The following is a 26,298-nucleotide window of genomic DNA, read 5'->3' on the forward strand; positions in this document are numbered from 1 at the left end:
AAGCAACCGCAGAGATCCCGCCCCGAGCACCGGCACGGGGACAACAGACCCAGCCTGGGCACACGGAGGGAATTTATTACCAACCAAACACAGCAGCACAAGCAGAAGGGAAAGAAATCCCTCCAACACCTTCCCCCCACCCAACGGGGATCACCCACAACAGGGCTTATCCACGATGGAGAGACGGGGACAGCCGAGTTTAGACCAGAAGCCAATTTCATTGAGGGTACCAGGTGTTTATACAGGGTTTTACTTGTGTGGTGCTCAGATAGGGCTCGATGTTTGCTAACAATTTCCCATTGGTTACACATTCTTCATGACATCACGGCACCTGGGAACATTATCTTATCACAAAGTCTCACAACAGGTTGCTTGGTCACTTCTTGCCCAGGGAGACTTAACCTGTGTCTGTGTCTCCCACAGTTGCTGCTCAGTCAGGCCTCAGATATCGGCCCCTTTATCAGCTCCATTGTTTTCCTCTCTGTTTTATTCCCCATTCGGGGGCACCAGGGCTCTGCCCAACGGGGGTCACTGGGGATCATCCAGCCCGGATCCTCCCATGGGGGATGGAGCTGGAGCAGCGCACAAAGCTCTTCCCTCACTCCAAGCTCTTCCCTCACTCGGGGCACTCCCAGGGTTTCCCTTAGTGGTGTCTCCGTTGGTGTTGGGTCAAATTTGAGTTCCTGGAGAAGCTCTTCCCACACTCCCCACACTCGTAGGGCCTCTCCCCGGTGTGGATGCGCCGGTGCCTGGTGAGGTGATAGTTTCGCCTGAATCCCTTCCCGCAGTCAGGGCAGCGGAAGGGCCTCTCATCTGTGTGAATCCGCTCATGTAGGAGGAGATTGGAGCTGGTCTGAAACCTCTTCCCACACTGGGGACACTCGTAAGGCCTCTCCCGGGTGTGGATGCGCTGGTGTCTTCTCAGGTCTGAGCTCCACCCAAAGCTCTTCCCACATTCCAAGCAGGTGTAGGGCCGTTCCCCAGTGTGGATCACCTGGTGCTGGATCAGGTGAGAGCTCCGGCTGAAACCCTTCCCACACTCCCCACACTCGTAGGGCCGTTCCCCAGTGTGGATCCTCTGGTGCCGGAGCAGGGTGGAGCTGAAGCTGAAACCCTGCCCACATTCCAAGCATTTGTGAGGCTTCTCCCTGCCATGAGCCTTCTCCACCAGCTCCGAGTTCCCGCTGGATCTCCGGCCGCCTTCCTGGCTCAGGGGGGCTCTTTCCTCCCCGCAGCTCCCTGGGCTGGGGTTGCAGCCCCTCCTCCTGCAGGATCTCCGGGGCTTTTCCTCCTCCTCCATCCAGCCACACCCTGAGAATGAAAAATCCTGGTTTGGGGAAAAAACAAGAGGAGCGCACCTTAGACTGGAGGTTCCTCCCTGCCCAAGTTTATCTCAGGAAGTCATTGGGAATCCTGTGTCTGTGAGAACCTCCAAAACACCAAGATTCAGCCCAGAGATCCTGCAAACTTCAAGACACAGATGAAAAACTCCCCAAACATCACAAGTCAGCAAAAACCTCCTCCAAAAGATAAAGATTCAGCTGCCACATAAAACTAAAGCACCAACATTTAGCCCAAGCAAGCTCAGAAACACCAAGATTCACCCCGTGAAAAGCATGGTTCCATGTTGGGGAAGATGAAATGAGAAACCTTTATAAATATGATTGTTTAGCAAAGGTTTTGGAAAATACAGAGACTGTGAGTGAAACTGAGATGAGAAGAAGCTTTGAGATTTTGGACCTTGGTTGCTAAGTAGCTGGTGGACAGTGGTGCAGCTAGCAGAAGGTAACTCCCTTTTTTGACCCACAGACAGATCCAAGGGTCAGATAAAGTTTTCTGTCTCATCCCTCAAAAATGTATAGTTTATCCTGCACCTGTAACCCTGCCCTGGAGTATCATGTATCTGTAATCCCATTGGTACAAAGTTTTATTCCGCACCCACTTTCAAGCCCCCTTGATAAGGTGTACCCAGCAGACCAGGGACCTCTTGCCCGCCCCTTCTCTCTACCCTCTTGGACCCTCTCTTGGAACTCTCTCGCTATCTCACCCTGCCCTTACTCCTTGAGGCCTGCTTCGAGCTGCAGCTGGCAGCTCCAAGCAGGACCCCACAATAAACTGTATATCCTAAGACGTGACTTCAGAGATCTCTAGTCTCCGTCCGTCCTGACCGTCCAGGACCAGCCCTCGCCACAGACTGGTGCCCAACGTGGAAGTGCCACACCCTTCAACTTTTCCACCTGTGCCAGACTTCTTCATGGACGGTAACTAAATAACCTGTCGTAGCCTTCGAATGGGTGTCCTGAGAATTTTGCTGAGGCAACCCCCGGGCACAGGCAGCTGTTACTAAGTAGCGAGCACCTGGAGCTCTCTGAGGACCCTTGCCTGGCATCCCTCCAGCACCGAGAAGCGCCGACCGGAGCTCTCTGGAGGGACACTGCTGTGTGCCCCGAGCACAGGCGAGCGCTGCTCTGCACCGCCTGCACTGTGGCTCTGAGTGAGTGGAGTCTGGAGGTCCTGAGCAACACCTGGAACTGGAGCTCTCAGGGGAACCTCAACGCAGCGTCCTGAATGCTGACCGGAGTGCCTGGCCAGCCTCCCACGCCGGAGTTCTGAGTGAGGACCCTGCTTCTGCGACACCAAGGTGAGCTACACTTGTGTAAAAATGGGACAATCCCACTCTGCCCATGACCGGGATCTCTATAAGCAACTAAAGCATTTATTAAGATGCAGCAACATCACATTACCTAAGCAAGAGCTACAAAACCTGTTAGAATGGTCTTTAGTTAACTTCCCAAATGCTGAGCGTTTAGCCGTCTTTACCAGAGACTTTTGGGGCACAGTTGGAAGCAGACTCTTTAATACTATCTCCCCCTGCGACACGGCTGCCGCTGACCTTGTCCCAGCGTGCCTGGCGCTGGTCGAGCTGTTTCTGCACAGACCAGCCCGCAGCAGTCGCTCCGCTTGTCCATGCTGTTGCTGAGATTCCGCTCCATTTCTAGGCAAGTCTCCAACGCGGCACGCCCCCCGCCTCTCCCCCGCGCCACGCGGCTCTGCCATCCGCGGCTCCGCTGACCCCTGCCGCCCCAGCCCCCGCCCCTGCGGTCGCGGCGCCCGTTCCCCGGCCCCAGCCCCCCCTCCGGACCCCGCGGCCCCGCCCATCGCTCCCGCCATCCCCGCGCCCGCAATCGCGTTCAACCCCGCCGTCCTTGTTGCCGCGGTTCCTCCCCCCGGCTCCAGCGTCATTGTGGCGGTCCCCCCACTCGCTGCCTTCCCTGCGAGCCCGCCCGCCGGTGTCATCGCGGCAACACCTCCGCTGCTGGCATCGTGGCGGCCCCGCCACCCCCTTCCCCCACAGGTCCAGGTGGACCCCCCCCACCCCCCGCAGGTGCTGCCGCTCCTCCAGCCACGCCTCTTGCGGCCGTGGCCGCCATCATCGCCGGCCTCCTGCAGAGTCAGGCGGCCACACTTCTACAACCACCCCAAGTCCCCCTCGCCGCCACCGACGCGGCGCTGGTGGCGCCCGGAATCTCGTCTGCATCCGTCGCTGCCTCATCATCGCTGTCTCTTGCCGATTACGAATCTGCAGTGCCGACAACGACAGCAGTGCCCGCGTTCGCGTCACCAGTTCCCCTTGTACATGCTACCGCGGGAATGCTGCCCACTTCCCCTGGCGTTCAAGCGCGTGCAGCATGCCCCAACCCCCGCGGCAGGGCAAATGCCCGGGGCTGCTCCTGTCCCTACCGACATATCGGCAAGGCGCCGCGGTCCCGGCACAGCAGCGCTTGTGCTGGGGGATGAAGCCGTCCCGCACCCCAAACCGCCCCGTGCGTCCCGCGGCGCGGCATCTGCATGGGTGTCCACAGCCTCTCTCGTCCCTGCTGCTGCTCCGGCTTCGACTCCTGACATCGCCGATACGGCAGAGCCGTCCCTCCCCACCGACCCAGCAGCCACCACCGTCCAGCCTGTGAGCTCCCAGCAGCAGTGCGCCGCGCCACGGCTGCGGCTGACCACGCTCCCCCGAACCCGCCCCGCGGCGCACTCCCACCACCTCCATGACAGCCTCCGCGGCGACCCCCCTGCTCCTGACGCGGCTACCCCACTCCCACCTCCCCAAATTCCCCTCATGGGGGGCGATGGGGCCGAGGGGGGGGCGCAGGTGGGGTCCAGGTGGGGAACGCTGGGAGCTGCGAGTCTGCCTGGCAACTGGTGAGTCATCAGCGCCGTGCGCTCTGATTGGCTGAGCTCTGCCTGAGGGCTGGGGCTGCAGCAAAGAGGGGACACCCTGCTCCAGGGGGGATGTCCCGAAAACGGGGGACCCCCATGAAAGGAACAAGAGGAAAGTGTCTTTACAAACAGATGCTGTGAATCTGCTCCGAGATACGGCCAGGCACCTGTACATAAGGAAGTGACAGGAGAAGCCATTGGTTTCAGGAAATGTTATCAACACAGACTGCTGCTCAGCCAAGGTCCTGCTCAATTCATGAACTTCCCGAAGAACAACAAAGACTTAACAGAGCCAGGAATATCGCCTGCTATACAATAGTGGGGTGCATATGAAGGGAGTATGTACTAGGTGGATTGGGAAGTCTGCACCTCTCAAGTACTTCAGCCAGTGGGGAAAGGGAGAGGGAGATGTGGCCAGGAGAATTGGGATGAAAAGGAGGCTGTGTGCTCAAACAACTGCAGAGATCCCATGGGGAATATCCCATGGCCTCTCCCATTTCTAGGAATGAAATTACTTTTACAGGACTCCTCTGTCTGCTTTGTGGACAGAAACCTCTGCTGATGTCAATTTTCCCGCACACCTAGGGCTCATCCGGAATTCCTTCCACCGTCCGGGGCGGCGGGCAGGGAGTGCAGCTGAAGGTGCCTCACCCACTTTGGGTGATCGGCTCCCTTGGCTGGCGGCGGCACCGGGGATCGATTGGGGACCTGGGAGTGACCAGGAGACAGACAAGGGACACATCAGGGGGGGTCTGTGAAGAGTCAGCAGGGAGAGAGCACTGAAAATCTCAGCAGTGAGTGCACTGGGATCTTCGGGGAGTGAACATGGCAGGGCACCCAGGGAGGGGAGAAAAGGGAAAGCCAGGGAGGGGTCCTGGCCAAAGGGATGATGATCCCAAAATGTCTCTGAAGGGTCCCTTGGGAGAATGTTGAGGTAGTTTGCACATTCCCCCAGAGGTATTTAAAACCATGGACAGCCAGGGGGGCAATAAGGGAAGTGGAGAAGGGATTTGGACAACAGGGGATGGATGGTGTTGGTGTGCTGGGAAGGGATTGGGTGAAGGGCAGTGTGCAGCAATGTGGTGAAGGCAAGAAGCAGCAGGAGGAATCTATGTGGTGAGAAAAAGGATGATCGAAAAAAGAAGGAAGAGAAAAATACAGAGGACTGGGATGTATTTCAGCACTGTTCTATGCTCAGAATTTGCCAGCTGATCCAGATCCTTTCCATCCCGGGTTTCCAGGAGAGGAAAAGAAGGAGGTCAGGATGTCAGGGGGTTTCTCTGTGGTGGGCAGCGGCAGCACCGGGCGCAGAGGTGCGGGACCGGGAGCACGGGCTGGGGGTCTGTGGGGAGCTGCGGGGCCGGGCCGGGACTGTGGGGCAGCCGGGGCTCAGCGCCGGGCGCTGCCTGACCCCACCAGCCCCGGGCAGGGCCGGCAGTGGCCCCCGGCCCCCAGGAGCCTGCGGGACGCCCCGGCCGCTGCCCGGCCCCGTGGAGCTGCCGGCCCTGCCCGCCGGGGGGGCCGCCTTTGGACACTGCGGCAGGACAGGGACCGGCTCTGGGATACGGGCTGGGGAGGGGACCCTGAGCACAAGGAGGAAAACAAAGACACATCTGGGAAACGCAGATTGTACATGGAAGGATCAGGATTTTCTATTAAGCATTTGCTTTGGGTCGCTGGAGAAAGGAAAGACTTTGCACAAAGCTCAGCAGCTCTCAGAGGATGAGCACCCACAGGCAGTGAGCGCAGCTGCAGGAGTGGCAGAAGAAGGCCCTGGAGCACTTGGGCACAAAGGCACAGCAGCTGAATGCAAGAAGGGATGAGCAAAAGGCCAAGCTGAAGGCAAAGGCCATGGCACAGCTCCTACAGCCCCTCAGGGATCAACCCCAGGGCCCAAGGGGGCCCCAGCACCCAGGGGACGGGGTCGGCCACAAGCACCTGGCAGAGGCATTGCCCTCCTGGGCAGGGGAGAGCCCACCCAAACAGCCCCTGGGAAGCAGTCAGGGATGTAATCCAAGATGCCATGGGTACGGCTTTTGCCGTTGGCTTTGGCAAGAAGACAAACCAGACCCAGGGCAGATATTCAATTCTCTCCCTTGCAATTGATCTTGGGAATTCCTTACCCTGGTAATTCTCCACCCCGTGCAGGGTGGGAATAGGGATGTACATTTAAAGCAGTTTGTGGCCAGAGTCCTGTCTCTTGTGAAATCTCTCCCACAGGAAGCTGGGCTGGCACAGAGCCTGCCTTGGCACTTTGCTGTTCCCAACATCCAAGCAGGACATCGGGCCCTGCCTAAGGAGGCCAAAGCAGCACCACTGGTGGCCAAGTGGCGTGGCCCATGCCAAGTGTCCCTGAGGCCAGAAACAGCCCCCAGCACAGCTGAGCACGGGGGGACCCCTCAGCCTGGGCTCCAGGGCTCTGAAGCCCCGGAGATTTGCACTTCCCGCCTGCAGCAGGAGCATGGGAGGCCCCCACGGAGCCTGCACTGAAGGCAGCGCAGCAGCAGCCAGGGCTCCACAGCGGGGCAAGCCCCTGGGCCTGCCCACACATCCTCTGCTCAAATCCTCTGCCTGGGCACCCTCCTTTGGCATCTCCAGCCACCGGGGCCAATCCTTGCTGCCACTGCTGCAGCTTCAGTGCTTTCTGGGCCTGCACTGCCACAGCTGCTGGCGAAGACAACGGCACAATTCCACTCTGGGTCTCAGCCACACTCACACACTGCGCTGCCTGGGATTGCACTGATGGAAAATACACCAGGTCATAGACTTGAACTTTTTTATTTCCCTACTCAGCCTTGGTTTGCCTTGGCCTCGGGGAAAGAAATGGTAAAGGTTTTTTTTAAGGGATGTTCCACCACTCAGTGGAGATGAGTTTAACATCTCAACACACTGGGAATGGCCCAAAAGATTCCCACAAAGATAACGCCAAGCAGCAAACAGCAACCAACACCTACCCCAGACACTGCCCCCCGGCAGAGCTGGAGACACCTGCTCTGGAAAAGGCTGAGAAGGAAATCCAGCAGTTCCGACCTGATGAACAGCAGAAGCCAAGAAATCCGGGTCCAATAGGAACCCAAACACTAAAAACTGCACAACTTGAAACTACAGAACATTAAACCAATGGATTTAGATTGGTTCAGACTGTATCAAGTTTGGGAACGATCTAGTCAAACTCACGTGCCATGAAACGATTTTCTCTGCACACCCGGGCTATGTGGGGATGGAATGATTTCTTTTGCACATCCTGGCCAGAATCAAGGAATGCCTTGACTCCTACACTAAACATATTGGTGGAGATTTTGTTTTTCCTACACTTTAAGTGCAAAGTTTATAGCAGAAGAGACTTTTTTGTAATAATCCTACTTCTATATTGCCGGTTAGGTTTGGGTCAGGGATGTGAGAATGAGTTTTTACTCCGAGGAGAAGAAGGAAAAACTTAATTGCCTTGGAATTTTTTGTGTATGTTTGTGTGAGAGATACCAAAATTTTGGTCTGGGTTTTTCGACGTTCACCTAAACGCTGCACTTTGCAAAATTAGAAGAGATTTAAAGGTGACCATTTAACTCATAAACAGAAAATAGACGATTTGAAAGAAAAAATTTAAAAAGCAGCAGGTATTGGGGGGGGGGGGCACATGTGAGGCTGCTGAAGGCTGCTCTGGAAGAGAAGCTGCATTCCAGGCAGCCAGCAGAGGAGCTTTAGAAATGCAAATTAACACTGCTGGGGCAAAGTGGGGACAATGGACCTGGCTCTTCTTGCCTGGGGCAGGAATTGGGCTGATTCCCTCTGCCCCTCACCCCAAGCTCTGCCCGCCTGCACAGATGGAATCTGCACAGCTGAAGGCAGAGCCCATGGTGAGGATCTCTGACTCTGCAACAGAAATGGGTGAAGCTGCAAAGGGAAACAGCAAATGGAGAATGTTGTGAAAACTTCACTAAAATAAGGGGGGATCATCCCTGTGCCCAGGCGGATCGGGAAGTCTGAACCTTCCAAGTCCCTCAGCCAGTGGGCAAAGGCAGAGGGAGATGTGGCCGGGAAGATGAGCATCCAAAGGAGGCAGTGTGCTACAACAAGGGCAGAGAGCGCATGGCAAATGCCCCACGGCCTCTCCCTCTGCTCAGCAATCGAGTCACTTTGACAGGACTCCTCGGTCTCCTCTGGCCACAGAAACCTCCGGCGACGGGAATTTCCCCGCACGGGCCCGGCCACGGGGCAGCCACCTCTGTCCCAGCCACAGCAACCGGGACGAGCCAGCGCTGCTCCGGCAGCGGCTCCTGCCCAGGCAGCGGCGGGAAGGAGACCGCGGGCAGCCGCTCCCGCAGCGCCCTCAGCCCAGGGCCGGCACGGGCCGGACACGGCACCGCCAAGCCGCCGGAGCCCCCTGCCGCCCCCTCCGCCCGCAGCGAGCCCCGAGCCCCCGCAGAACCCGGCGCGGCTCCCACCTGCGCCGGGGCCGCCTCCGAGCTCCGCCAATGCCGCCTCCCCGCGCTCCGGCCGCTGCCGCCGCTCCCGGGCCCGCACAGACGCTCCGCCAATGGCGCCGCTGCCGAGCCAGGGCCGCCCTCAGGCCGCCAGCGGGGCCGTGCTTCGCCCCGCTCTCACCAATCAGCGCGCCAGAACCGCGACTGACGGACAGGGAGGAGGTGGCCTCGGCAGGGGCCTCCCCTGGGGTCCGGGTGCCTGCGGCCACCAACGAGGAGGAGGCGGCCAGCGGAAGGGGACAGCGCTCGGAGGTGGCCCTGGGGCCCCTGGAGCACTTGCTGGCCGCGTGGAAAAGAGCCAGGTGTTTCGTCTGGGAGATGTGTCGCCGGCTCGAGGCCATCGAGGCCATCCTGCAGGGAACAAATGAGGCGTCCCCCGATGTCCTCAGGGACTTGGTGGCCAAGGCGGCCATGGCCGAGCGGCTGTGGGAGGCCAGTGCCCGCCTGGCCACGCGTCACCTGCTGGGGATACTTGGGGACATCTGCAGGCTCCTCGTGAAGCCCCCCCGGTGGCTCCGGTGGCCCCAGTGGCCGCACAGTGGCTGAGCGGAGCCAAAAAGCCATCGCGGACATCCCGAGGCTGCTGCAGGGACAGTGATGTCACCGCAGTGATGTCATCGGAGTGATGACATCATCGGGGACATCGCTGCTGTCACTTGTCCCCTCCCTGCGCAGGATTTGAGACACATTTGGGGAATTTTCTGGGAATTTTCAGCGAAATTGTCCCAAATGCTGATGGGAATTCCTGGGGTGACATCACTGGGGACACTTGGGGACATTCTGAGCACAATCAGAATGCTTTGGCATTTCTCTGTTGGCTTTTGCAGGTTCCTATTGACCACAAGCATTTTGCTCTGCTGCTCAATACTGATACTGATTATCGATAATTCCTTCCAGCTGCTCGCTGGCACAATAAAATCTCAGCGTTTGCACGGACAAGTCCAAGGCTGTGTGAGCTTTCTGCCAGGTTTTGGGAATCCTTGTCTGTGAAAAATGCCAATCACTTGTTTTAAAATTTTAAAAGCTTAATAGTAATAAACCAGTAATAAAATAGGAATAAAAGTGAGAGCAATGAGAATTTGGACAATCAGAGTTAGGACAATAAAGGACAATAAAAAGCAAAGAATTACAGACGTCCAGGTGGGTTTGGGCAGTAAGCCACAAAAACATGCCTGGCTAACAAAGGGTTAACCCTTAAAAGCAGTAGCCTGTTGCACATTCAAATATCTCACCCACGATGCATAAATTCTTTTCAAACAAAGCGTGTTCTCTGCTTTTTGTCAGCTTTTTCCCCTCAATCCCGGTGGCTCCTTACAGACAGAGGAGAGGTGTAAGAATGTTTGTCTTTTCCCAGAAGGAGGCAGTAACTCTTGCTGTTATCTCCGTGCGAAGAATTTCTTAATTATCCTACCCATTCCTTGAGCTAGTTACAAAAAATATCTTACATCGCATAGTTTCTATTTTGACATTATGTCATAACCCAAAACTGCATTTCCCACACTACTTCAAAAGGATTAATACAGTTCTACAAAATAACTGTGCAACACCGCACACAGAGTATCCAAGTTAATATTTGCCAAGAGCCGATCATTCAATCTGCATTTTTCACACTGACAAATCCATTGCTCACATCCCTGGGCCCCCCCGGTCCCGGCGCTGCTCCCGGGGGTCCCGCGGCTCCGGGGGCTCAAAGGGGAGGGGGCGGAACCCCCGTGATGGGTGGGGGGCACAAAGGGGGGTCCGGGCCCGGTGCTCGGGGGGGTCGGTGCTCGAGGGGGGGTCGGGGGCACTGAAGGGGGTGCGGGTGCGGTTTTTGGGGGGTCCCGGTGCCCGGGGAGGGGGGGTCAGTGCTCAGCAGCGGGGGCTGCCTGGGGACCCCCCCGGGCCCCCCAAACCCCAGCCGGGTGTGAAAAACAAAGTTCACTCTTGGAGATTTGTAAAAGTTTGATAAGGGGTAAAAAAGGGTTTTGGCGCTCGGCCAAAGAACCCGCCCTTAACTTAACCCTTCGTTCTCCGGATCCGGTTCCACTGCAGGGCTACAAACACATCCCTGAGTTTTGACATTATTCAAACACTCCCGGGAGCTTTGGATGTTCCAGGAACTCTTGTTTGGTTCTCACCTCTGACTTGTCTGCAGGACATTCTGCAGATTAAGTCAATACATTTGATTTCTTCTCGTGGTTCCATCCTGTTGTTTCAGAGCCCCTGAAAAATTCATAAACGCTTCTCAGGTTTGTGTCACTGTTATCACCGGGTGAGGCTGGGCCGCAGATGGGAGAAACAATGGAATTGTTTTACACCCGAGTCAGCCACACAGAAGCATTTTAACATTGCATAGTCTCTATTTCAATATTTGTTATTGATCTATTTCATATTCATCTATTTTTAATATTTTAAGGCCTATGAGAGAATATCTATTTGTTACTCTAGCATTAAATTGGTTACACGGTGCACACATAAACGGATCGATTTTATTGGACCAGCGAGCAGCTACAAGGAATCATCAATAATCAATCTCAATATCAAGTACCAGAGCAAAGTCCTTGTGATCAATAGCAACGCGCAGAAGCCAATGCAGAAATGCAGAAGCCAATTATTCCATTGTCATTCATAACCCGGCTCTGCTGCAGCCACAGCAGAAAGCTGCCTCTGCTGCAAGGCACCGAGGGGGTCATTCACCCCCTGACCCGCCCCCGCCTCCATGAGTGTCCCCAGAGCGTCCTCAGAGTGTCCCCAAGTGTCCCCAGTGACGTCACCCAGGAATTCCCATCAGCATCTGGGACAATTTCAATGAAACTTCCCAGAAAATTCCCCACATTTGTCTCAAATCCCATGTGGGGAGGGGAGAGGGGACCAGTGACAGCAGCGATGTCCCTGATGATGTCACCATCCCCGATGACGTCACAGCAGTGACATCACTGTCCCTGCAGCAGCCTCGGGATGTCCTCTGTGAAAAATGCATATTTTATGATTGGCTTTTCACAAATATTAAATTGAATACTATATGAAATACATTGATTAGAAGTGCTGTATTAACATTTTGATAGAATGGTAAATGTAGTTTTGTAGTTAAAATGAAGCTTTAGTAGTTAAAATAGGAACTATGTATGTGGGTTTTTTTTTTTTTTAATAATGAGATACTGGCTTCGAGATAAGAGTCACAGAACACCCAAATCATCCAGAGAAGAGGAATTTATGGGTTTCTTATCAGAAGAAGGTAATTTCTTCAGGCCTTGCTCAGACTGGAAGACCTCCTGGGGATTAAAGGAAGGAGTTGACCTATTCCAGAGAGAGTTTCTTATTTTAAACAGAATGTATGCATAACCATGAGGTATGTATGAATATGCAACAGTGAATGGATCTTAAGAGTTATTCCTTTGTTCACAAAACATGCCTGTCCTAGCTTAAGTGCCCGAGAGCATCCAGATGTCCGTAATTCTTTGTTTTTTATTCTCTTGTAATTGTCCTAACTCTAAATTTTTATTACTCTAATCGTATTACTATTTTTATAACCATTTCATTATCATTAAACTTTTAAAAGTTGTAAAAACAAGTGACTGGCGTTTTTCCCGCTGCAGCACTTGGAGGGGGGCTGTGCCCCAGGGGATGGACTCCGGTTGGAGAAGTTCCTGGAGAAGTCTCCGGTGGGAGAGAGCGCAGGCTGCAGCAGGGGAACGACTCCTGTCCCTGGGCAGAGGGAGAAGCCACGGGGGATGAACTGAGCACGGCCCCATTCCCTGTCTCCTGCACTGCCGGGGGAGGAGGTGCAGCTGGAAGGAGGGAGGCGTGGGGAAAGCTGCATTCAAGGCTCTTCACTGACTTCTCATTGTCCTGCTCGGAGCTTTTGGAGTTTTGTGCCAGAAATCTCTCCCCTCCCCCACTCACCCCGCAGGGCTTTGGGGCGGTTTTCCCTTTTTGGGGGAAATCAAAGCGATGCGCTGATGCTCCGAATTAGGGGGCAGGAGAAGTGGGGCTGCTGGGCTTCCCGCAGAGCCGGAGCCAGCGAAGGCGAAGGCGCAGGGCCGGGAAAGCCGTGTCGGGAGGTGCGGAGCAGTTTGTTGGTGCTGCAGATCGATGCCGGCCCGGGCCCGGGCCCGTTCCAGGGCTGTTCCTCATCTCCGGCTTTGCCCTCCCACAGCCCGGGGGGCCCTGAGAGCGCGGGGCGAGGCTGTGCCGTGTGCAGAGCCCGCCCCTCGCTGCCATTGGCCGCTGCTGCCGTCAGTCGCGGTTCTGGCGCGCTGATTGGTGAGAGCGGGGCGAAGCACGGCCCCGCTGGCGGCCTGAGGGCGGCCCTGGCTCGGCAGCGGCGCCATTGGCGGAGCGTCTGTGCGGGCCCGGGAGCGGCGGCAGCGGCCGGAGCGCGGGGAGGCGGCATTGGCGGAGCTCGGAGGCGGCCCCGGCGCAGGTGGGAGCCGCGCCGGGTTCTGCGGGGGCTCGGGGCTCGCTGCGGGCGGAGGGGGCGGCAGGGGGCTCCGGCGGCTTGGCGGTGCCGTGTCCGGCCCGTGCCGGCCCTGGGCTGAGGGCGCTGCGGGAGCGGCTGCCCGCGGTCTCCTTCCCGCCGCTGCCTGGGCAGGAGCCGCTGCCGGAGCAGCGCTGGCTCGTCCCGGTTGCGGTGGGTGGGACAGAGGTGGCTGCCCCGTGGCCGGGCCCGTGCGGGGAAATTCCCGTCGCCGGAGGTTTCTGTGGCCAGAGGAGACCGAGCAGTCCTGTCAAAGTGACTCGATTGCTGAGCAGAGGGAGAGGCCGTGGGGCATTTGCCATGCGCTCTCTGCCCTTGTTGTAGCACGCTGCCTCCTTTGGATGCTCATCTTCCCGGCCGCATCTCCCTCTGCCTTTGCCCACTGGCTGAGGGACTTGGAAGGTTCAGACTTCCCGATCCGCCTGCTGCCTGTCCTCGTTCATATGCACCCCTCCTTGTGGATGACAGCCGATGTTCATGGCTCTGTTTGGTCTTTGTTCTTCGGGAAGTTGAGGAGTTTAGCGGGACTTTGAGCAGCTGTCCGGGTCCATTTGTAACATTTATTGGAACTGATGGTTTCTCCCGTTACTTCCTCATCTCCAAGTCGCTGGCCCTATCTCCAGGCAGATTCACTCATTGACTCTGTTTTGTTCTTCCCGGGTCCTCTTTGGTTTTGGGATTATTCTCGCTGCCCTCATTCCCTGTCCTTTTGTAGCCGTTTCTGGGTCAGGAGGCCTGGCTGCCACCTCCATCCCCTGGCTCAGCTGCTGGATGAGCTGCACTCCCAAGGTGTGGAGCATGGTAAAAAGATGAGAGTTGCTGTAGCACAGAAGAGGAGAAGCAGCATTCATTTAACCCATTGTGTGCCACGGAGCCACGAAACCATGTCCCAATCCCATCGCTTCCATGTTTGGACCAACACATAAACTGCTCTCCTATTTCCTTTGTTATGTTTTTCACCACTTTTGTCAATATCTGGGAGGTCAGGAGCTGGAGGTGTCTGGTTGGTTCTTATTTTGAGGACAGCTTGTAATCTAATGATGCCATTGAAATGATAAATGGGTTCTGTGTCTCCTGATATGAATTGGTTCGGGTTCCCAGGGTCTAGTCCATGGTGTTGTAGGATTTGTTCTGGTGGCAGTTCATCTTTTCCCCATTTTTGGGCGCTCCCTCCAGCCGGGGCTGCATCAATTGACCGCTTTTTGTCTAATTAGATCATCAAATACTTGAATTCCAACTGATTTCCCTGAACTTGTTATAGCAAAAACCCCAGTGCTCTGATACTCCCTGTATAGCATAGACAGTGCCAGCACATGTTGGAGTGGGCACAGGGATGATCCCCCCTTATTTTAGTGAAGTTTTCACAGCATTCTCCATTTGCTGTTTCCCTTTGCAGCTTCACCCATTTCTGTTGCAGAGTCAGAGATCCTCACCATGGGCTCTGCCTTCAGCTGTGCAGATTCCATCTGTGCAGGCAGGCAGAGCTTGGGGTGAGGGGCAGAGGGAATCAGCCCAATTCCTGCCCCAGGCAAGAAGAGGCAGGTCCATTGTCCCCACTTTGCCCCAGCAGTGTTAATTTGCATTTCTAAAGCTCCTCTGCTGGCTGCCTGGAATGCAGCTTCTCTTCCAGAGCAGCCTCCAGCAGCCTCATGTGTGGACCCCCACCACAACCTGCTGCTTTATTTATTTTTTCCTTCAAATCATCTATTTACTGTTTATGAGTGAAAGGGTCACCTTTAAATCTCTTCTCGTTTTGCAAAATGCAGCCTAAAGGTGAACGTCGAAAAACCCAAACCAAAATTTTGGTATCTCTCACACAAACATACACAAAAGAATTCCAAGGCAATTAAGTTTTTTCTACTTCTCCTCGGAGTAAAAACTTGTTCTCACATCCCTGGCCCAAACCTAATCGGCAATATAGAAGTAGGATTATTACAAAAAATACTCTTCTGCTATAAACTTTGCACTGAAAGTGCAGGAGAAAGGAAAACTCCACCAATATGTTTAGTGTTAGAGTCAAGGCATTCCTTGATTCTGGCCAGGATGTGCAGCAGAAATCATTCCATCCCCACATAGCCCAGGTGTGCAGAGAATATCGTTCCGTGACACGTGGGTTTAACTGGATTTTCCCCAAACTTGATACAGTCTGAACCAATCTAAATCCATTGGTTTAATGTTCTGTAGTTTCAAGTTGTGCAGTTTTTAGTATTTGGGTTCCTGTTGGACCCGGATTTCTTGGCTTCTGCTGTTCATCAGGTCGGAACTGCTGGATTTCCTTCTCAGCCTTTTCCAGAGCAGGTGTCTCCAGCTCTGCCGGGGGCAGTGTCTGGGGTAGGTGTTGGTTGCTGTTTGCTGCTGGGCGTTATCTTTGTGGGAATCTTTTGGGCCATTCCCAGTGTGTTGAGATGTTAAACTCATCTCCACTGAGTGGTGGAACATCCCTTAGAAAAACCTTTACCATTTCTTTCCCCGAGGCCAAGGCAAACCAAGGCTGAGTAGAGAAATAAAATGTTAGAAATGTTCAAGTCTATGACCTGGTGTATTTTCCATCAGTGCAATCCCAGGCAGCGCAGTGTGTGAGTGTGACTGAGACCCAGAGTGGAATTGTGCCGTTGTCTTCGCCAGCAGCTGTGGCAGTGCAGGCCCAGAAAGCACTGAAGCTGCAGCAGTGGCAGCAAGGATTGGCCCCGGTGGCTGGAGATGCCCAAGGAGGGTGCCCAGGCAGAGGATTTGAGCAGAGGATGTGTGGGCAGGCCCAGGGGCTTGCCCCGCTGTGGAGCCCTGGCTGCTGCTGCGCTGCCTTCAGTGCAGGCTCCGTGGGGGCCTCCCATGCTCCTGCTGCAGGCTGGAAGTGCAAATCTCCGGGGCTTCAGAGCCCTGGAGCCCAGGCTGAGGGGTCCCCCGTGCTCAGCTGTGCTGGGGGCTGTTTCTGGCCTCAGGGACACTTGGCATGGGCCACGCCACTTGGCCACCAGTGGTGCTGCTTTGGCCTCCTTAGGCAGGGCCCGATGTCCTGCTTGGATGTTGGGAACAGCAAAGTGCCAAGGCAGGCTCTGTGCCAGCCCAGCTTCCTGTGGGAGAGATTTCACAAGAGACAGGACTCTGGCCACAGACTGCTTTAAATGTACATCCCTTATCCCCACGCTGCACTGGGTGGAGAATTACCAGGGTAAGGAATTCCCAAGATCAATTGCAAGGGAGAGAATTGAATATCTGCCCTCGGTCTGGCCCTTACTCTTGCCAAAGCCAATGGCAAAAGCCGTACCCATGGCATCTTGGTTTCTATCCCCAGCTTCCAAAGGTGGCTCTTTCTTTCCCCATTCATTCTTTGTACCCAGCCTGAGCTCTGGGGGTGTAGGGGTTATGGAGGTCCCATTGTATTCCTAAAGCTGCCATAACCCCCTGGAGGATCTTTCCTGTAAAATGAGTTCTGCTGTCTGAGTCTGTTGCTTCCACAATCCCTTTAACTGGAATTATTTCTTTTAGAAATACCTGTATAAGTGATCTAGTGGTTGCTGAGCAATCAGAATTGCTTTTGCCCCCCTGTTAGGTGGCATGGTGTCAGCAGAAGATATTGAAGCCTTCCTGCTCAGGGCATTTCAGTGCCAGGCTCTTACAAGCACACACAGCTGTGCTGGTTGAGCTGACCATGGGGCGGTAACCTGGGCTTTGTCTGATTCCCTTCCTTAATAACAGCGTGTCTTGTAGCTCTTTTCCCTTCTGCTGCCCTTGAAGAGCCATCCAGGAACACATTTTCTCCCTCAGGCCAGGGAATGTCTCATCAATCTCTCCCAGGCTGTGTCTGGAGCTCTGTCACTTGAATGCAGTCCTGGGTTTCTTCCCAGCCCCTCTGTGGGCTGTTCAAACAGGAGGCTGGGTTAAACCCTTCCCCTGCCCTCAGTTCTAAATCCTCCTGTGCCACTGAACAAGTTTCATACTGTAATAACTGAGCACTGCTCATCCATTTAGAGGCTCTTTTGGTTATCAAAGCTTTAACTTGATGGCAGACTGGAACAGTTGGAGATCCTGTTGTCATCAGGTTTTGGGCCTGGGTTCCCCTTAAAGCTGTGTCTGCACAATTCTGCAGACAATGAGGCCACTCTGGCCACTGGGTTCAACATTTTGGCCCAAGAATTCCTTTGGCATGGCCCTGTTTAACATTCACCTACAATTCCAGTTTCTTTACTGAGACTGGAAGAGCCACTGCTGAGGCATCAATATTTTTGGTTTTTCATTTTCTCAAGGTTTGCTCTGTTTCTCCTGTCCATACCAGAATATTGAGGCTGTCTGGGGTTAAAAAGTCCTACAATGTTCTGTCTGGAGCAGAGAATCCTCAATCCAGGTTTTGTAATTCCCTGTTAATGCTCAGAATTGTCGCAGCTCCTTTTTGTCCTGGGTAACGTTAGTTCTGAGATTGCCTAGACCCTCTCTGGGTCAATCCACCACAAACCTTCAGTCAAAATATGTCCCAAATATTTAACCTTTTCCTCCACCATTTGCACTTTTTTTTTTTCAAATACTCATTAGATGATTTTTGGCCAGAAAATTCAGCCATTTCACAGAGGCTTTGTCTACCACTCCTTCTTGTCCTCCTTATTGGAGCCATCTGATTCCTTGACTGGCAGGATAGGAGAGCTATAGGGAGACATCCCTGGCTCCAAAAGCCCTGCCTTTAGCAGGGACTCTGTACCAGGCTGTGAGCCCTTCCTTCCCTCCCCTGGAACAGGGTGTTGCTTGTAGACACCACTTGTCCTGGTTGCTTCAAAGTAATTTGGAGAGGCTCCATATCAGATTTTCCCTCTTTCCCTGGGGCTGCCCACACCTCTGGGTTAAATTCAGCATAGGCCTTGCCAGACATTTGACACAAAGGTGCAGCAGAAATAGCCTCTGTATCACCTTGTACAATATGACAATGCCACCGTCAAATTCCTTCCTGATTAATTACAATCATAGTAGGAAGAAAAAGAAATTAATTTATTTCAAACCTACAGCTCCTAATAGTGATTGGACAAATCATACCAGCTCAGCTGGTATTATTTATTCCCTTAATAATAAAATATTTATTCCCTTAATAATAAAACATTCCTTTACAATATTCCCCCGTTAGGTCTAAGATTCAGAGTGGATGGAGAGGCCCCTGTGTCCATCAGTAGTGGCCTCCTCTCGCTGCAGACCCAGCCTGAATGTTCTCCAGGGGTCCAGTGTGGTGGGTCCCCGGTGGGATGGGAGCTGTGACAGCCCTGACAATCCATGTCCATGCAGGGGTGGGCTTGCTCCTCCTGAGGGTGCTGCTGTCTCTGCTTCCAGTGTCCCTGTGCTCTGCAGCTGGAGCCCTGACTCCTTCCCAGGGGCGGTTTGGGTGGGCTCTCCCCTGCCCAGGAGGGCAATGCCTCTGCCAGGTGCTTGTGGCTGACCCCGTCCCCTGGGTGCTGGGGCCCCCTTGGGCCCTGGGGTTGATCCCTGAGGGGCTGCAGGAGCTGTGCCATGGCCTTTGCCTTCAGCTTGGCCTTTTGCTCATCCCTTCTTGCATTCAGCTGCTGTGCCTTTGTGCCCAAGTGCTCCAGGGCCTTCTTCTGCCACTCCTGCAGCCGCGCTCACTGCCTGTGGGTGCTCATCCTCTGAGAGCTGCTGAGCTTTGTGCAAAGTCTTTCCTTTCTCCAGCGACCCAAAGCAAATGCTTAATAGAAAATCCTGATCCTTCCATGTACAATCTGCATTTCCCAGACGTTGCTTTGTTTTCCTCCTTGTGCTCAGGGTCCCCTCCCCAGCCCGTATCCCAGAGCCGGTCCCTGTCCTGCCGCAGTGTCCAAAGGCAGCCCCCCCGGCGGGCAGGGCCGGCAGCTCCACGGGGCCGGGCAGCGGCCGGGGCGTCCCGCAGGCTCCTGGGGGCCGGGGGCCACTGCCGGCCCTGCCCGGGGCTGGTGGGGTCAGGCAGCGCCCGGCGCTGAGCCCCGGCTGCCCCACAGCCCCGGCCCGGCCCCGCAGCTCCCCACAGGCCCCCAGCCTGTGCTCCCGGTCCCGCACCTCTGCGCCCGGTGCTGCCGCTGCCCACCACAGAGAAACCCCCTGACATTCTGACCTCCTTCTTTTCCTCTCCGGGAAACCCGGGATGGAAAGGATCTGGATCAGCTGGCAAATTCTGAGCATAGGACAGTGCTGAAAAACATCCCAGTCTTGTGTATTTTTCTCTTCCTCCTCTTTTCCACCATCCTTTCTCTTAGCACATAGATTCCTCCTGCCGCTTCTTGCCTTCACCATATTGCTGCACACTGCCCTTCACCCGATTCCTTCCCAGCACACCAACACCATCCATCCCCTGTTGTCCAAATCCCTTCTTCACTTCCCTTATTGCCCCCCTGGGTGTCCATGTCCTTAGTTACCTCTGGGGGAATGTGCAAACTACCTCAACATTCTCCCAAGGGACCCTTCAGAGACATTTTGGGATCATCATCCCTTTGGCCAGGACCCCTCCCTGGCTTTCCCTTTTCTCCCCTCCCTGAGTGCCCTGCCATGTTCACTCCCCGAAGATCCCAGTGCACTCACTGCTGAGATTTTCAGTGCTCTCTGTCAGGGTCCGCAAATGCATGCAGGGTCCCTGATAGGTTCCTTTTTGAGATCTCAAAGCACAAAAGACACAATAGGGGACACAACACTTTGCTTAAACAAAAATGCACTTTTATTTAGTGCTAACAACTGTGATAGTGGGAGAGAAATAAAGAGATAGAGTGAAAGATAGAGAAAGAGGGGAAGGGGATTATAGCTACCAGTCTGAAGAGACGAGGCCCTCGGAGCTTGACGAGATGCTCATAGGCTGTCTTCTCCAGGTGGGGTCTGGACAAAGTCCTCAAAACTCCTTGAGTCTTTTATAGGGTTCCTCAAAGCGGGTGGCATCTGGCCAAAGCAGCAGCTCTCCTGGCTACACGGTGGGTGTGGACTCGTTGTTTTGGGAACCAGTTGTAACCATCGCATCAGTGCAGGACCAAGAGTACAGGACCGAGGGTACAGGACAAACTGATTAGGGCTCAGTCCACCATGACCAGTCCATTGTTCTCGCACTGAGTTCCCATGGCATCGCATACCAGTCCTTAAGGCGTGGCAGACTTTCCACCTCAGCCAGGCTAGAGCTACTTTCAGGGTCTAGGGTTTCAGTCCTTGGAGACAGTCGTGAGGCAAACATGAGGGATTTTCGGACAGACCCTGACAGCTCTCTCCCTGCTGACTCTTCACAGACCCCCCTGATGTGTCCCTCATCTGTCTCCTGGTCACTCCCGGGTCCGCAATCGATCCCCGGTGCCGCCGCCAGCCAAGGGAGCCGATCACCCAAAGTGGGTGAGGCACCTTCAGCTGCACTCCCTGCCCTCTGCCCTGGACGGTGGAAGGAATTCCGGATGAGCCCCAGCGTGTGCGGGAAAATTGACATCAGCAGAGGTTTCTGTCCACAAAGCAGACAGCGGAGTCCTGTAAAAGTAATTTCATTCCTAGAAATGGGAGAGGCCATGGGACATTCCCCATGGGATCTCTGCAGTTGTTGGAGGACACAGCCTCCTTTTCATCCCAATTCTCCTGGCCACATCTCCCTCTCCCTTTCCCCACTGGCTGAAGTACTTGAGAGGTGCAGACTTCCCAATCCACCTGCTACATACCCCCTTCATATGCACCCCAGTATTGTATAGCAGAGGATATTCATGGCTCTGTTAAGTCTTTGTTGTTCTTCGGGAAGTTCATGAATTGAGCAGGACCTTGGCTGAGCAGCAGTCTGTGTCATCAGTTGATAACATTTCCTGAAACCGATGGCTTCTCCTGTCACTTCCTTATGTACAGGTCCCTGGCCGTATCTTGGAGCAGATTCACAGCATCTGTTTGTAAAGACACTTTCCTCTTGTTCCTTTCATGGGGGTCCCCCGTTTTCGGGACATCCCCCCTGGAGCAGGGTGTCCCCGCTTTGCTGCAGCCCCAGCCCTGAGGCAGAGCTCTGCCAATCAGAGCGCACGGCGCTGATGACTCACCAGTTGCCAGGCAGACTCGCAGCTCCCAGCGTTCCCCACCTGGACCCCACCTGCGCCCCCCCCTCGGCCCCATCGCCCCCGCGAGGGGAATTTGGGGAGGTGGGAGTGGGGCAGTGCCAAGGCCGGGCCCCCGCGCTGTCCTGGCGGGAGCGGCTGCAGTGGGGACCGAGTGCGGGCGGAAGCGGCCGAGAGCCCAGCGCTGCCCCAGCCCGACCTGCCCCAGCTCCATCCCTGCCCCTGCGCTGGGATGCTGTGGGTTTGGGGGGAAGAGGGAGCCGGCAGTGGGTGCTGGGCCTGGGGGCAGGAGGAGAAGGGAAGGAGAAGCAGGGTTGAGGAACAAAATGGTCAAAGGATGGACGTGGCAGGAGAAGGTGGGATTGTGCAGGAGAAGGAGGAATAGCAGGAGGAAGAGGAGTGTGAGGAAGAGCAGAGTCACAGGAGGAGGAGCAGAAACCGGGAGCAGCACAAGGTTCCACCCCTCCCTGTGTCTGCAGCCTCCCCCCAGCCCCAGGAGCGCTGCTCCCCTCACATGCAGCAGGTGACTGTGGAGGGGGATCCAGGATTTTCACGGGGTGAATCTTGGTGTTTCTGAGCTTGCTTGGGCTAAATGTTGGTGCTTTGGTTTTATGTGGCAGCTGAATCTTTATCTTTTGGAGGAGGTTTTTGCTGACTTGTGATGTTTGGGGAGTTTTTGATCTGTGTCTGGAAGTCTACAGGATTTTTGGGCTGACTCTTGGTGTTTTGGAGGTTTTCACAGACACAAGATTTCCAGTGAGTTCCTGCGATAATGTGGGGCAAGGAGGAACCTCCAGTCCAAGTTGCTCTCTTCTTGTTTTTTCCCCAAACCAGGATTTTTCATTCCAGGTTGTGGCTGGATGGAGGAGGAGGAAAAGCCCCGGAGATCCTGCAGGAGGAGGGGCTGCAACCCCAGCCCAAGGAGCGGCGGGGAGGAAAGAGCCCCCCTGAGCCAGGAAGGCAACCAGAGATCCAGCCGGAGCACGGAACTGGTGGAGAAGCCTCACAAGTGTTTGGAATGTGGGCAGTGCTTCAGCCGGAGCTCCCATCTGATCCAGCACCAGAGGATCCACACTGGGGAACGGCCCTATGAGTGTGGGAAGTGTGGGAAGAGCTTCAGTCACAGCTCTGGCCTGAGCCAGCACCAGGTTATCCACACGGGGGAACGGCCCTACGAGTGCTTGGAATGTGGGAAGAGCTTTGGGTGGAGCTCTTCCCTGAGAAGACACCAGCGCATCCACACTGGGGAGAGGCCCTACGAGTGTCCCCAGTGTGGGAAGAGGTTTCAGACCAGCTCCACTCTCCTCAGACACGAGCGGATTCACACAGAGGAGAGGCCCTTCCGCTGCCCCGACTGCGGGAAGGGCTTCAAGCAAAACTCCCACCTCACCAGGCACCGGCGCATCCACACTGGGGAGAGGCCCTACGAGTGTGGGGAGTGTGGGAAGAGCTTCTTCAGGAACTCAAATTTGACCCAACACCAACGGAGGCACCACTAAGGGAAACCCTGGGAGTGCCCCAAGTGAGGGAAGAGCTTGGAGTGAGGGAAGAGCTTTGTGCGCTGCTGCAGCTCCATCCCCCATGGGAGGATCCGGGCTGGATGATCCCCAGTGATCCCCATTGGGCAGAGCCCTGGTGCCCCCGAATGGGGAATAAAACAGAGAGGAAAACAATGGAGCTGATAAAGGGGCCGATATCTGAGGCCTGACTTAGCAGCAACTGTGGGAGACACAGACACAGTTTAAGTCTCCCTGGGCAAGAAGTGACCAAGCAACCTGTTGTGAGACTTTGTGATAAGATAATGTTCCCAGGTGCCATGGTGTCATGAAGAATGTGTAACCAATGGGAAATTGTTAGCAAACATTGAGCCCTATCTGAGCACCACACAAGTAAAACCCTGTATAAACACCTGGTACCCTCAATGAAATTGGCTTCTGGTCTAAACTCGGCTGTCCCCGTCTCTCCATCGTGGATAAGCCCTGTTGTGGGTGATCCCCGTTGGGTGGGGGGAAGGTGTTGGAGGGATTTCTTTCCCTTCTCCTTGTGCTGCTGTGTTTGGTTGGTAATAAATTCCCTCCGTGTGCCCAGGCTGGGTACACCCAAGTCTATCCCCACTGCCCTCCATAACCTGGACTGGGTTTAACTGGGAAGTTTTACTGGGAAGACTGGGAGCAGGCAGGCGGGGGCAGAGTGACAGCAGGGCTGGGGGGACAAACGATCCCCTCAAAATCAGTGTGGGGATGAAGCGGGGGTCCCGGCCGGGCCCGAGGACACGGGGAGCGGCTACGGCCACTGGCGGCTCAGGAGCTCTGTGTGCAGAGAAAAGGGGGTGACACCGGGCTGGTGTCCCCGGGGAAGGAGCACACACGCTCTGGGGGACAGAGGGACATGACCCCCGGGACCCCCCTGACCTTCTTGCCCAGGTAGAAGCCGAGCCCCAGTGCCAGGAAGATGAAGTCCAACTCTGAGTCCCCGATCCCCGTTGGCATCTTGCTGCGGGCGGCGTCCGGCGACATCTCTGGGAGTCTGCAGGGGTCAGGGCCCCCCAAAACCTCTCAGAGACACCCCAAGCCCCTACAAGCACCCTACCAATTTCCCCCATCCCACCCAGGACCCCCTGAAACCCCCCCCCTATCCTTTCCCAACCTCCCCAGGACCCTCCAAAGCTTCGCCCATTCCCCTCAGGATCCCACACCTCCCTTCCGGTTGCTCCCCTACAGGACCCCCAAACCCTCTCCCAGTCCCTTCCCAGCCCCACCAGGACTCACCCTGACCCCTCCCAGTCTCTTCCCAGCAGAACCAACTTCATCCCAAGCCTCGTTTAGCCATCCCCAATCTCCTTCCATCCCCTACAGGATCACTCAAATCCCTCCCAATTACACCCAGCGCCCCCAAACTCCCTCCCAGTGTCCACCAGGACCCCCAGAATCCCATCCCACCCTCCCCAGCATCATCCTAATCCCTTTTTAGACTTTCCAACCCCTGGACCCCCTCTCCCAGCTGAAACCAGGCTGTCTCCAACTCCCTCCCAGTTGCTCCCAGCACATCCCAGTGGCTCTCTCAGCGCCCCCAATTCCTCCCCTGTACCCCAGTGCCGGCTCAGGGGGTGCTCCAGGCTGAAACGATCCGCCTGGCAGCTGCAGGTGAGCCCGCACCAGGGGGGTGTTCCAGCAGCACCAGGAGCTGGTAGGTCCAGTCCTTGTTGGGGACCATGTCGGTGGCCACCACAGAGAGCTCCTGCTGGCCCTGGAACCACCTCAGCTGGGTGTGGGCAGGGTAGAAATCCATCACGGAGCAGCCCCGGGCTGGGAGCTCAAGGGCACCAGCGAGATGGATACGCTGGGGGGCACTGGGAGAGAGCGGGGACAGACTGGGATCAGCTGGGGGGCACTGGGAGAGAGAGGGGAGGGATGGGGTGGCCTTGGGAGGGATTGGGAATGGACTGGGAAGGACTGGGGCGGCACTCGGAGAGATGGGAGGGGATGGGGGGCACTGGGAGGGAGGATGGAGGTCTAGGAGTGAACTGGGAATGAACTGGGAATGGACTGGGAGGGACTGGGGCGGCACTGGGAGGAACTGGGAACGAAGCGCGCGGCACTGGGAGGCCGAGTCCAGTGCGGGGCACTCGGCGCTGCGGGTCTGCCTGGCAACTGATGAGTCATCAGAGACACGCGCTCTGATTGGCTGAGAGGCGGCAGCACCACGCTAGGCTGAGATGGACAGCCGGGAGGCACTGGGAGAGACTGGGATGGACTGGGAGAGCCACGGGGGTCAGTGGCAGGGACACAAGGTCTCGGGGATGGGCACAAGGAGGGCTGAGGGCTCTGGGCCGATTCCAGGGAGGTTTTGAGGGGCTCCAGGGTCATTGGCAGGGCAGGGCCCGAGGGGACACGCTCTGCCCCGCGCTCACCTCGGCGCTCCGTGAGGAACGGGCTGAGATACTCGTGGTTGTACCGGCACAGCCAGTCCGCCGCAGCCCTTTTTTGTTCCATAACGTCTGGGTCGCTGTTCCAATACCTGGCTGCTGTCTCCCCATAGGGGGTGAACCCCAAAAAGTGCCCCACGTCGCAGTCGAACATCGCGTACTGCTCCCGATTGTAGATGAACCTGCTCAGGTACCTCATCTTCTCCGTGCCGTTCATGAAGTGACACTCGGACTTTCCCACGTACTGGAACACCCCTGTGTGTGCAGGACACAGGTCCGGGGGTGCCCCCCAGCAGCCCCAGAGCTCCGGGATCCATCCCGGATCCCCACTCCGAACCCCCTGTGCCCCAGAGCCGCCATGGATCCCTCCTGCCCGAGCTGCCACTTCCTCTTTTCCACCCTTCCCCCATTTGCCCTTCCACATCCTCTCCCCTCCGACTTTCAGCCTCTCCCCAGAGAGAGTTTCAACCTTTTAAACATATTTTCCCAAAAGCCCTGCCTTCCTTCCCGCTCAGTTTTGGGATCCTACCCTCCCCTTTTCCCCACTTTCCCACCCTCTCCCGACCGTTCCTCTCCTGCCCCCAATCCTGAGCCCCTCCCGCTCTTCCTTTCGGGGTCCCCTCCTCCTCCTGCCCCTGCAATTTCGGGCTCCCACCGCCCCCTTTTCCCCATTCTCCCCCCTGTCCCACCGCCTCCCGCCCCCCCCGCTCTCCCGAGAGCTCCGCGCCCGCAGCCGGGGGGGCTCCCAGCACCACCAGTGCCACCAGTACGGCCCCAGCTGCCGCCACTCGCCCCATGGCCAGCGCCGCCCAGGGAGCACCAGCCCCAGAGCGGCCGCGCTGCGCTGGCAGCACCAGTCCGGAGCAGCGCGGGCTCAGCAGCGCCGCGCGCTCTCATTGGCTCCGAGCACTTTTGGGCACCGATTGCCGAGGCTCTGCCGCACAACCGATGACTCCTCAACTCCTCGCGCTCCCATTGGCTGCAGCGCGTTTTGGCTGCGTTTGGATTGGCTGAGCGGTTCCGGGACGCTGCAGCCCCGGCTGGGGCTTTTCCAGGCACGGGGAGCCTTGGGGCGCTGCGCAGCTGGGAGCTCAGCTGTGCCCAGAAATGTGTGCCCGGCTGCGCGGGGTCTCAGGGGTGCCCGTGGCGAGGGGTGACGCTGGCCCCATGCCAGGCACCCCCCAGAGC

The 26,298-nt window shown here is 56.1% G+C and overlaps 2 protein-coding genes and 1 pseudogene across 2 annotated transcripts in view; 1 reads left to right on the forward strand and 2 right to left on the reverse strand.

Annotated features, from left to right (window-relative positions):
• LOC137464127 (zinc finger protein 850-like) overlaps nt 1–1,337 on the reverse strand; it is a 263,388-nt gene extending 262,051 nt beyond the window's left edge. Inside the window, exons 1-2 of the mRNA XM_068175447.1 lie at nt 995–1,337; nt 694–910 (exon numbers count right to left, since the gene is read on the reverse strand). Of these exons, the coding sequence (XP_068031548.1) occupies nt 694–910; nt 995–1,300 (523 nt within the window). The 5' untranslated portion in view covers nt 1,301–1,337. The remainder of the gene's footprint in view (nt 1–693; nt 911–994) is intronic.
• LOC137464121 (zinc finger protein 850-like) overlaps nt 1–22,711 on the forward strand; it is a 242,347-nt pseudogene extending 219,636 nt beyond the window's left edge.
• A 757-nt stretch (nt 22,712–23,468) lies between these two features.
• LOC137464151 (class II histocompatibility antigen, B-L beta chain-like) lies at nt 23,469–25,983 on the reverse strand. The gene is given in 7 exon segments (XM_068175479.1): nt 23,469–23,492; nt 23,597–23,703; nt 24,273–24,338; nt 24,341–24,484; nt 24,487–24,534; nt 25,096–25,368; nt 25,826–25,983. Coding segments are annotated over 7 exon segments (744 nt in total). The 5' UTR covers nt 25,908–25,983.
• Nucleotides 25,984–26,298: the final 315 nt, after the last annotated feature.

Source organism: Anomalospiza imberbis, chromosome 37 (assembly GCF_031753505.1).
Source record: "Anomalospiza imberbis isolate Cuckoo-Finch-1a 21T00152 chromosome 37, ASM3175350v1, whole genome shotgun sequence".
Classification (NCBI taxonomy): Eukaryota; Metazoa; Chordata; class Aves; order Passeriformes; family Viduidae; genus Anomalospiza; species Anomalospiza imberbis.